The sequence below is a fragment of the Trachypithecus francoisi genome, unplaced genomic scaffold (genome assembly GCF_009764315.1).
Source record: "Trachypithecus francoisi isolate TF-2019V2 unplaced genomic scaffold, Tfra_2.0 Lachesis_group12, whole genome shotgun sequence".
Lineage (NCBI taxonomy): Eukaryota > Metazoa > Chordata > Mammalia > Primates > Cercopithecidae > Trachypithecus > Trachypithecus francoisi.
Window position 1 is genome coordinate 92,562,899 of NW_022681457.1, and position 11,441 is coordinate 92,574,339.

General features: G+C 52.7%; 1 protein-coding gene across 9 annotated transcripts; it reads left to right on the forward strand.

Moving 5' to 3' along the window:
* On the forward strand, nucleotides 1-11,419 carry LOC117092955 (myotubularin-related protein 9-like). Of its 9 annotated transcripts, none has more exons than XM_033227314.1 (7): nucleotides 51-404; nucleotides 716-824; nucleotides 1,871-2,097; nucleotides 8,019-8,164; nucleotides 8,302-8,712; nucleotides 9,025-9,102; nucleotides 10,745-11,419. In XM_033227314.1, the coding sequence occupies exons 1-3, from the start codon at nucleotides 220-222 to the stop codon at nucleotides 2,072-2,074; spliced, it is 498 nt and encodes a 165-aa protein (XP_033083205.1). In that variant the 5' UTR covers nucleotides 51-219; the 3' UTR covers nucleotides 2,075-2,097; nucleotides 8,019-8,164; nucleotides 8,302-8,712; nucleotides 9,025-9,102; nucleotides 10,745-11,419. The 9 variants fall into 9 exon arrangements, with proteins under 9 accessions (XP_033083213.1, XP_033083205.1, XP_033083207.1 ...); XM_033227316.1 differs by having other exon boundaries at nucleotides 10,906-11,419; XM_033227315.1 differs by having other exon boundaries at nucleotides 8,302-8,412.
* The last annotated feature ends 22 nt before the right edge of the window (nucleotides 11,420-11,441 follow it).

Sequence of the window (11,441 nt, forward strand, 5' to 3'; positions counted from 1 at the left end):
AATGGAGATTTGCTTATAACAGTCTCTGGCCAGGGACCTCGCTAAGAGATATTGGCAATATGAGGGGAAATTCCTGCGAAACTGTGATCCTTTCCTCTGAGTGACCTCCTTAACAGCTGTCCAGATGGCGTCGCCGGCTGCGCTGGCAGCTCCAGCCTGCCCCTCCTGACACTCTCAGAGTCTGGCCTTCTGCTGGGCCCCGGGTCTCTCACTGGCAGAATGGAGTTTTCGGAGCTGATCCACACGAGCTGGGCCCAAGCGGAGTTTCCACGGGGCCCGGAGACGCTCCCGCTCCGCGGCTCGCTGTGCGTCACTGTCTACCACCTGCTGCTGTCGCCAGGGCCCGCGTCCTCTCTGGACCTGTGGCTGCTGCTGCTGCGCAGCGTCGACTTCTTCGAGAAGCAGTGAGACGTGGCGGGGAGTGGGGGTCCCCGGAGTTGGGGAGCGCGCGGCTTAGCGGGGTAGGGGTCACGGCCGGCGCAGTCGGAGCTGGCGCCCTCCTGCGTAACGCCCCATCCGGGAAACTCGTTGCCCCTCTCCTGGGAAAGGACAACGAGTCCCAGAGAGGGGCAAGGAGTTTCGTTGTCCCAGGAGAGGGGCAACGAGTTTCCCGGATGGGGCGTTACGCAGGAGGGCACCATCACCCTGCGTTACGCAGGAGGACATCATCCCCTCCTTAGCGAGGGACACTAAGCCAGGGCCCGTCCCTCCCCAGGGTGGCGAGTGACTCGGGCACCATCACCCTGCGCTGTAAGGACCTGCGAGTGCTGCAGCTGGAAATAGAGGGCGCGGAAGCAACGCTGGACATCGCCCCCTCCATCGAGGTGTGGCGAGGGCGCGCCCAAGCCCTTTAAGCTATCCCTGTCTCGCGTAGAGGGGAAGAAAAAGGTGCTACTGTTCAAAGAGGCCCTGCAGCCGCAGCTAAATGGCAGGGGAATGCAGGGTGGTCTGGGGTACTTGGAGAGGCCGAAGCTGAAGCTACAGGGCTGAGGGGCTGGAAAGGGCGCGGGTGAGACGATTCCGACTCTCCCCAGAGCCCCTGACTTCCTTCTCCGGGCGCTGTCCTCCCTGGAATCCGTCATCACCTCCTTCCCTTTATTCTACCGTCCCAAGGGCCTGAGATTGGGCGACTCCTGGCACTTCCTTCCGCCCGAACGCTACTACAAGAGAGTAGCTCGCGAAGTGGGGCGGTCGTGGGGACCCAGTGAGGTGGAAGCGCCGGGCCTGGAAGAGACGCGGGGACAGGGCACTCCCTGGGTGCCCTAGACCTGGCCTCTCTCCTCCCTAAGCCGCAGACCAACGCGTGGCGGCTGAGCGAGGTGAACGGGGACTTCAGCTTGTGCCCCAGATACCCCCATGCCGTGATCGTGCCACACGTGGTGGACGATGATGCCCTGGCGCGCAGCGCCCGCTTCGGTCAGGGAGGTCGCTTCCCGGTGCTCAGCTACCCCCTGCTCCCAGTGGCACCGTGAGAGCGCCCTTCCCACGCTCCGCCCCTAGGCGGCCGTGTAGTTTCTGGGCCTTTTCTTTTTGGCCCGGCCAATTCGCGGCCTGGCCGCTGCCCCAGCTCCTGCTCCATTCTGGTCCCGCCCCTCTCCCGCCTTTTCGCATGGGAGGGTATCACCTTTCTCTGGCCCCGCCCCTGACGGTTATGGGCCTCGCGAAGCTTAGTCCCTTCTGTGTCAAGCCAGGACCCGCCCACGGTCTATTCCTAGGGTCCCTAACCACTTTGGCCACAACACCCGCAGACTGGTCCGAAGCCTCCTGAGTTCGCCCTGGTCTCTCTACTCCAGCCTGTCGGTGTGCAGACCTGGCCTAGGGGCCCTCTAAGGCTGGGGGGGTCACTTCCAGAGCTGAGTCCGGTCCGCAGGTTCTGCTACGCTCCAGCCAGCCCCTGACCGTTCCCCAGAAGCGGCGCTGCGAGAAGGACCAGGAGCTGCTGCGAACTGTGCTGGCAGGGGCTCGTCCTTGGGCGCGGGGCTTCATCATGGACACGCTCCCGGCCCAGGCAGCGAAACAGGCCCACGTCACTGGCGGAGGCACGGAGGCCAAGGCCGCTTACCCTGGCTGGTAACGGTTACACGGGTCCCTGGAGAGGTAAGGAGCCTCCCACCCTCTGCCAGGCCCTCTCCTGTAGGGCTCTGTGAATGTACGTGTGTGTCAGTGTGTGTTGGGGTGAGGGGGGGGTCCTCCAGGAACCCCAAGCCTTTCCTGGTGTCATCGACTTGCACACCAGCACTGAGAGAGCTCCTTACTCTCTAGGCACCCCAGCTTTGCCTGGGAAGAAAAAGCACCTCTTTACATTAAACTGAAATTTGTCTTCCCGGAACAACCTCCCTGCACACACACACCCCCTCCCTGAGGGCTGCACCTGCACAGATGGGATCTGTGCCCTCTGCCTCCAGGTGACGACAGTGCCAAGAAGAGGTCCTGAGGGAGTTTTGTGTTTTGAGGAGAGTAGACTGCTTCCCTATCCAAAATACAAAGCTCTGTGTATTCATTTATTTACCCAGCACTGAGCAACAGGGGCTGCCACGGCGGCCAGCTCAGACATGACAGAGCTCAGCAGAGAATGGACAATCAAGCTCCCCTGAGATGAGCAGCAGCGCAGAGGAGGTGTGCCTCTGTTACTCCGCCCACTTCAGGTAATCAGAGGTTTCCCTGAGAATAGGATGCTTTAGCTGAGTCCCAAAAATGGAGGAGTGAGCCAGAAGAAGAAAGAAAGACCCTGCATGGAGGGAATTGCAAGTGTCCAGGTGCAGAGACAGCCTGGTCATTTGTCCTGTTTGGGGAACTGCCAAGCACAGTAGTTCCCCCTTATCCTCGGGAAGTATGTTCCAAGATCCCCAGTGAATGCCTGAAGCCTCAGATAGTACCAAACCCTACAGACACTATGTTTTTCCATACCTATGAAAAAGTTTAATTTATTTTATTATTTTTATTTATTTTATTTTATTGAGACAGAGTCTTGCTCTGTTGCCCAGGCTGGAGTGCAATGGTGCTATCTTGGCTCACTGCAACCTCCACCTCCCAGGTTCAAGTGATTCTCTTGCCTCAGCCTCCCAAATAGCTGGGATTACAGGCACCTGCCACCATGCCCAGCTAATTTTTTTATCTTATTTTATTTTATCATAATAATTATTTTTTAAGATGGAGTCTCACTCTGTTACCCAGGCTGGAGTGCAGTAGCGCAATCTTGGCTCTCTGCAACCTCCATTTCCTGGGTTCAAATGACTCTCCCACCTCAGCCTCCCAAGTAGCTGGAACTACAGGCATGTGCCACCACGCCTGGCTAATTTTCTTTTTTGTATTTCTTTTATTTTATTATTATTATTATTATTATTATTATTTTGAGACGGAGTCTCGCTCTGTCACCCAGGCTGGAGTGCAGTGGCGCGATCTCAGCTCACTGCAAGCTCTGCCCCCCGGGTTCACGCCATTCTCCTGCCTCAGCCTCCCGTGTAGCTGGGACTACAGGCGCCCACCACCACACCTGGCTAATTTTTTTTTTTTTGTATTTTTAGTAGAGACAGGGTTTCACCGGGTTAGCCAGGATGGTCTCGATCTCCTGACCTCGTGATCCACCCACCTCGGCCTCCCAAAGTGCTGGGATTACAGGCGTGAGCCACCGCACCCGGCCATTATTATTATTTTTTAAACAGAGTCTCACTCTGTTGCCCAGGCTGGAGTGCGATGGTGCAATCTCAGCTCCCTGCCATCTCTGCCTCCCAGATTCAAGCAATTCTCATACCTCAGCCTCCCAAGTAGCTGGGACTACAGGAGCCTGCCACTATGCCTGGCTAATTTTTTTTTGTATTTTATTATTATTATTATTATATTATATTATTATTATTTACAGAGACAGATGGAATCTCTCTCTGTTGCCCAGGCTGGAGTGGAGTGGTACGATCTTGGCTCACTGTAACCTCCATTTCCTGGGTTCAAGTGATTCTCCTGCCTCAGCCTCCTGAGTAGCTGGGACTACAGGCACGTGCCACCAGGCCTGGCTAATTTTTGTATTTTTAGTAGAGATGGGGTTTCGCAACATTGACCAGGCTGGTCTGGAACTCCTGACCTCAAGTGGTCCGCCCATCTTGGCCTCCCAAAGTGTTGGGATTGCAGGCGTGAGCCACTGCGCCTGGCCTTTTTTTTTTATTTTATTTTAGCAGAGATGGGGTTTCATCATGTCGCTCAGGGTAGTCTTGAACTCCTGAGCTCGGGCAATCCACCTGCTTCAGCCTTCCAAAGTACTAGGATCACAGGCGTGAGCCACTGCATCCAGCCAAGTTTAATTTATGTAGTAAGCACACAATAATAATAAAATAGTACAATTACAATATGCTGTAATAAAAGTTGTATAGGTCGGGTGCTGAGGTAAAAGATAGGTATTTTTGGAGATTTAGAAGATTGTGGCTGGGCACGGTGACTTATGCCTGTAATCCCAGCACTTTGGCAGGCCGAGGAGGGTGGATTGCTTGAGCTCAGGAGTTTAAGACCAGCCTGGGCAACACAGGGAGACACTATCTCTATACAAAATACAAAAATTGGCCAGGTGTGGTGGCTCATACCTGTAATCTCAGCATTTTGGGAGGCTGAGGCGGGCAGATCACCTGAGATCAGGAGTTCGAGACCAGCCTGACCAACATGGAAAAACCCTGTCTCTACTAAAAATACAAAATTAGCTGGGCATGGTGGCACATGCCCGTAATCCCAGCTACTCGGGAGGCTGAGGCAGGAGAATTGTTTGAACCTGAAAGACAGGTTGCAGTCTACAGGTTGCAGAGAGATAGCGCCATTGCACTCCAGTCTAGGCAACAAGAATGAAACTCCACCTCAAAAAAAAAAAAAAAATTAGCTATGTGTGGTGGTGCACACCTGTAGTTCCAGCTACTCAAGAGGCTAAGGTGGATGGCTTGAGCCTCGGAGGTGGAGGTTGCAGTGAGCTGTAATCGTGTCACTGCACTCCAGCCTGGGTGAGAGCAAGATCCTGTCTCAGCCGGGCATGATGGATCACGCCTGTAATCCCAGCATTTTGGGAGGCCAAGGCGGGCGGATCACGAGATCAGGAGATCGAGACCATCCTGGCAAACACAGTGAAACCCTGTCTCTAGCCAGGCATGGTGGTGGGTGCCTGTAGTCCCAGCTTCTAGGGAGGCTGAGGCAGGAGAATGGCGTTAACCCGGGAGGTGGAGAAGCTTGCAGTGAGTGGAGATCACACCACTGCACTCCAGCCTGGGCGACAGAGCAAGACTCTGTCTCAAAAAAAAAAAAAAAAGATCCTGTCTCAAAATTAGCCAGGCATGGTGGAGTTCACCTGTAGCCCCAGCTACTCAACAGGCTGAGGTGGGAGATCACTTGAGCCCTGGGAGGTAGAGGTTGCAGTGAACTATGATCACACCACTGCACTTGAGGCTGGCTCACAGAATGAGACCTTGTCTGAAAAAACAAAAACAAAACAAAACAAAAAGGCCAGGCGCAGTGGCTCATGCCTGTAATCCTGGCACTTTAGGAGGCCAAGGCGGGCGGATCACCTGAGGTCAGGAGTTCAAGATCAGCCTGGCTAACATGATAAAACCCCACTTCTACTAAAAATATAAAAAATTACCTAGGCGTGGTGGTGCGGGCCTATAATCCCAGCTATTCGAGAGGCTGAGGCAGGAGAATCGCTTGAAACCAGGAGGTGGAGGTTGCAGTGAGCCAAGATCCCGCCATTACACTCCTGCCTGGGCAACAAGAGCGAAACTCCAAAAAAAAAAAGGTTGTATGAGGCCGGGCGTGGTGGGTAATCCCAGCACTTTGGGAGGCCAAGGCGGGCAGATCACAAAGTCAGGAGATGGAGATCATCCTGGTTAACACGGTGAAACCCTGCCTCTACTAAAAGTACAAAAAAAATTAGCCAGGTGTGGTGATGGACGCCTGTAGTCCCAGCTACTCAGGAGGCTGAGGCAGGAGAATCGCTTGAACCCAGGAGGCAGAGGTTGAAGTGAGCTGAGATCGCACCACTGCACTCCAGCCTGGGTGACAGAGTGAGATTCCATCTCAAAAAAAAAAAAAAGGTTGGCCGGGCGCGGTGGCTCAAGCCTGTAATCCCAGCACTTTGGGAGGCCGAGACGGGCGGATCACGAGGTCAAGAGATCAAGATCATCCTGGCTAACACGGTGAAACCCCGTCTCTACTAAAAAAAAATACAAAAAAAAAAAACTAGCTGGGCGTGGTGGTGGGCACCTGTAGTCCCAGCTACTCGGGAGGCTGAGGCGGGAGAATGGTGTAAACTCGAGAGGCAGAGCTTGCAGTGAGCCGAGATTGCGCCACTGCACTCCAGCCTGGGTGACAGAGCGAGACGCCGTCTCAAAAAAAAAAGGTTATATGAATGTGATCTCTTTCTCAAAATACCTTATTGTATTATACTCACCCTTCTTGTGACGATGTGAGATGCTTAAATGCCATGTGATGAGATGTGGTGAATGACATAGGCCTTGTAATGCAGCCTTAGGCTCCTATTGACCTTGAACACAAGCCCACTGCAGTAATGCCACAGTCACTCTGATAACCAAGACAGCTACTAAGTAACTAATGGACAGGGAGTGTGTGCAGCATGGATATGCTGGACAAAGGGATAACTCCCATCCAGCGGGACACAGCAAGGTGACTCGAGATTTCATCACAACATTCAGAAGGGCTTACAATTTAAAACTTATGAATTGTTTATTTCTGGAATTTTCCATTTAATATTTTCAGGCCACAGTTGACTATGTGTAACTGAAACCTCAGAAAGTGAAACCATGGATGGGGTCGACTAATGTCCTTCGGTATGGTGGGAGTGTCGAGTATGAAATGGGAGTACAGATGGGGCTACAGATGAGCCTAGACTTTATCCTCAAGGTGGTGGGCAGCCACTGAAGGCTTTTAAACATATCTGAGAAGTCTCTGTTAGATTTTCTGGCAGGAGGCCGGGCGCGGTGGCTCAAGCCTGTAATCCCAGCACTTTGGGAGGCCGAGGCGGGCGGATCACAAGGTCAGGAGATCGAGACCATCCTGGCTAACACGGTGAAGCCCCGTCTCTACTAAAAAATACAAAAAACTAGCCGGGCGAGGTGGCGGGCGCCTGTAGTCCCAGCTACTCGGGAGGCTGAGGCAGGAGAATGGCGTGAACCCAGGAGGCGGAGCTTGCAGTGAGCTGAGATCTGGCCAGTGCACTCCAGCTTGGGTGACAGAGCGAGACTCCGTCTCAAAAAAAAAAAAAAAAAAAAAAAGATTTTCTGGCAGGAGGTCACTGGTGACTTTGAACAGAGCAGTTTCTGGGAGGTAGGAGCAGATTCAGAATTCCGAGAGAATTGTGTTTTTCTTGTCAGACTGGGGCTCTCTAGGGAGTGCTATGTTGCTCCCATCAGACTGTAGTACATCAAGGGTGTTGTGATACTTCCAGCAAATTGGTGGTTTCCCAGGACATTCTATTTTTCCCCAGAGGGCTATGTGACCCCTTCCCAGGTGCTTTCTCAAAGGGTCTTGAGTCTCTCCCATCAGACTGAGGAATCCTCAATGCTAAGAAACCATTTTAGGCCAGACACGGTGGCTCATGCCTGTAATCCCAGCACTTTGGGAGGCTGAGGTGGGCGGATCACAAGGTCAGGAGTTCGAGACCATTCTGGCCAACATGGTGAAACCTAAAAATGCAAAAACTAGCTGGGCGTGGTGGCATGCACCTGTAGTCCCAGCTACTTGGGAGGGTAAGGCAGAAGAATTGCTTAAACCCGGGAGGCGGAGGTTGCAGTGAACTGAGATTGCACCACTGCACTCCAGCCTGGAGACAGAGTGAGACTCCGTCTCAAAAAAAAAAGAAACTATTTCATGGACAGAATGAGACCCTGTCTCAAAGATTAGGAGCTCCTCTGTGGGTTGTATGTGCTGTGAGACTGGAATCCCTAAGGGGCTCTATGTCCCTTTTATCAGATAGGCTCTTTATAGGATTCTGTGTCTCCCTCATTGGTCTTGAGCACTTGCCAAGCTCTCCCCTGCAGGAGAGCTTCGTGTGCCTGGTGGAGGCCTGTGGGGACTCGGAGCAGAGCATGGACAAGTGGCTGAGTCTGCTGGACGGCTGCTGCTGGCTGTAACATGTAAAGGAGGCACTGAGCACTGCCTGCCTGGCAGCCCAGGGCATGGAGAGGTAAGGCCCCCTTGACACAGAGAATAGGGTGGGATGGGCAGGGCTCTCAACCCCTGAATGCAAAACTGTGATTCAGTAAGCAAGTATAGCCTAGAACTGGCTCCATTCTATTCCTGGCCTGGTACATGGGGCTGAAGGCACAGACAGCACCCTGCTTGTGACTTCACTGGCCCAACTCATCCTGAACCCCTTGAGCAAAACCATGACTGAATTCCAGGAACTGGTGGAGTGGGAGTGGATCCAGGAAAGTAAGCGACCACCCAACCCCAGCATTACCCTCATTCCAGAAACCTTGCTTCCTCGTGCCCATTGCTCTGCCCACTCCCCAGGCCAGCCACCCCTTCCAACTGTGCTGTGCCCACTCAGCCTTCTCCCATGCCCACCCCTAGCATGAGGCACCCACCTTTCTCTCCTTCCTGGACTGTGTGGCAGCTGGGCCGCCAGTTCCCACTGTCATTGGAGTTTGGGGAAGGGCTACTGTTGGCGCTATTTGGGCACGCCTATGCCTCCCCTTTTGGCACCTTCCTCTGCAACATCGAAAAGGAGAGGTGAGCTGAGCAGGTGCTGAGGTGGGTTAGGGGCAGGCACAGGAAGGGGTTGGGTATCTGTGCCATCAGCACCTTCCTTCCTTTTTTTTTTTTTGAGATGAAGTCTCGCTCTGTCGCCTGGTCTGGAGTGCAGTGGCGCGATCTGGGCTCACTGCAACCTTTGCCTCCCTGGTTCAAGCTATTCTCCAGCCTCAGACCCTTGGGTGGCTGGGATTACAGGCATGCGCCACCACGTCTGGCTAATTTTTATACTTTTAGTAGAGATGGAGTTTCACCATATTGGCCAGTCTGATCTCAAACTCCTGACCTCAGGTGATCCACACACCAGGCGTGAGCCACCGTGCCCGGCCAGCAGTTTACTTCCTTAGGAGCCATCTTTCCCAAATTCAAGTGAGTTTGTCTTTTAGGAAAACTGAGTGTTCTCCTTGCCTTTGTCTCCAAATCTCATACTTCCTCCTAACTTCTGCAAACCCAGAGATAACTAAGTCTAAGGCCAACCATTTAGACATACCTACTCTGTCCATAGCCAATTGCAAATGAACCCCCGCCTTGAAAACAAGGATTACAGGGGAAATTTGCTGCAAAAATAGTTTCTGGGGCTCTCTACCACTTTGCCAGGTTGATTCTTTCAAAGCAATAGAACGGAGGCTGAAAGCAGAGTCTAATAATTTGGGCTCAAATTCCAGTTTCACCACTCACCTGCTGGGTGTTCATAGCAAACCTGTCTGAGTCTCAATCTCATCAGCAGCATGAAGGGGATAAAAGTAGCCATAATCTGGCCAGGTGCGGTGGCTCACGCCTGTAATCCCAGCACTTTGGGAGGCTGAGGCAGGTGGGTCACCTGAGGTCAGGAGTTCGACACCAGCCTGGCCAACATGGTGAAACTCCGTCTCTACTAAAAATACAAAAACTTAGGTCGGGCACGGTGGCTCACACCTGTGATCCCTGCACTTTGGGAGGCTGAGGCGGGTGGATCACGAGGTCAGGAGATCGAGACCACCCTAGCTAACATGGTGAAACCCTGTCTCTACTAAAAATAGAAAAAATTAGCCAGGCATGTTGACACCTGCCTGAAGTCCCAGCTACTCAGGAGGCTGAGGCAGGAGAATCACTTGAACCTGGGAGTCAGAGGTTGCAGTGAGCCAAGATCGTGCCACTGCACTCCAGCCTGGGCAACAGAGCAATATTCCGTCTCAAAAAAAAAAAAAAAAATTACCCGAGCGTGGTGGCACACGCCTGTAATCCCAGCTACTCAGGAAGCTGAGGCAGAATTGCTTGCACCTGGGAAGCAAAGGTTGCAGTGAGCCAAGATCATGCCACTGCGATCCAGCCTAGGAAACAGAGTGGGACTCCATTACATAAATAAATAAATAAAAGAAGTGGTATCTTTATTATTTGGTTGGCTTGTTGCATACGCTCCCCATCAGCCCCAGATGCCAGCTGTCTTATGAGACTGAGATGCAGGGAGGGAGGGTTCACTCCTTTCCAGGGTGAAGACCAGATTTAATTATATTCTGTTGCTCAGTCTTCCTCCATACCCCATCCTGCTTCACTAACCCCACTAGTCTTGGATCATCTCTATTTACCTCCCTCTCCCCCATCCTTCATCTTTAGTCTTTCTCCTAAAGTTGTCTGAGTTTGGTCCTCCCTTGCCAGAAGGCCCTCCCCATCTTCATCCACACTGTCTTCATCCACACTGGTCTCTTCCATCTGGATTCTCCAGCAGCTGCCTTGCTCTTCTCTGCATCTTCATTGTTATCAGTTTTCTTTCAAAAGCTCCTGGGTCCAGGCCTATCAATATTCACAATACTCACAGTGGGCCTTTCCCGCCTTCTTTCTTTGGCTCCTGCCGTTCTCCCCAAGTGTTGGCTGTTGCTTTGCACAGTAGGTATGCTAGGTCTGTTGAGACTCAGCTCAAACATCACATTCTTAATTAGCCTTCTCTGACACTGAGGCAAAACTAAATTGGTTTCTCCCTTTAAATAGAACTCCTTAAGAAGTAGGACTTTGTCTTGTTCCTCTTTTATTCTAGTGCCCAGTACAAGATCTGACTGGCAATGTTTGCAAGAAAAAGGAGAAAAGGAGAGGTTATCACTGCTCCAAAGTGGCTGTCACCCTACTAACCAGGGCTGCCCACCCAGACTCCCAGAGGGCATACCTGGGACTGGAAACTTACTCCCTGCCTTTCTGCAGATGCCCGTGTTAAGTGAGGACTCGGACGCACTCCCTGTGGTCTTGGTTCAGCCAGCCAAAAGAGCAACAAAGACTCTGGAACCCACTCTACATCCTCAATCCCTTGGCCATCTGTGGAGCCCCAGAGCCTGCGGCTGGGCAAGGTGAGCCCCACACCTTCTCCACGGGGGATTATCCCTCCGCTCAGTGTCCTGACCTGTCTTCCTCCTCCTTGGGCCTGTTTCTTGCTGGACCCACTCACCTGAGCCTGCAGAAGCCGCATGGGGGAAGAGTGTGGCAAACAGTGACAGGAAGGGAGAAGACAGAAGCCTCCCAGCCAACTACTTCAGCCCCCACCCTAAGCACTGGCTCCTTGGACAGCAACCGAGATGTTCCTGAAACCTCTGCAGGCCCCTTAGGACCTTTACACCTTGGAAGAGGATGCCTGCAACCCAGGCTGGCCAAAAGTATGGACGGTCTTAAGTTTGAGGTGTCCAAAGTATAGGGAGGTCTAAATAATAAAAGTCTCCATGATTGGCATCCCCTTGCTGGGGTGT

Excerpts from the sequence above, each read along its gene's own strand:
- LOC117092955 (XM_033227314.1), top strand. The coding sequence starts at position 220 with ATGGAGTTTTCGGAGCTGATCCACACGAGCTGGGCCCAAGCGGAGTTT. Across the intron at positions 405-715 it reads GTCGACTTCTTCGAGAAGCA|GGTGGCGAGTGACTCGGGCA; the intron begins GTGAGACGTGGC and ends GTCCCTCCCCAG. Across the intron at positions 825-1,870 it reads ACATCGCCCCCTCCATCGAG|GTTCTGCTACGCTCCAGCCA; the intron begins GTGTGGCGAGGG and ends TCCGGTCCGCAG.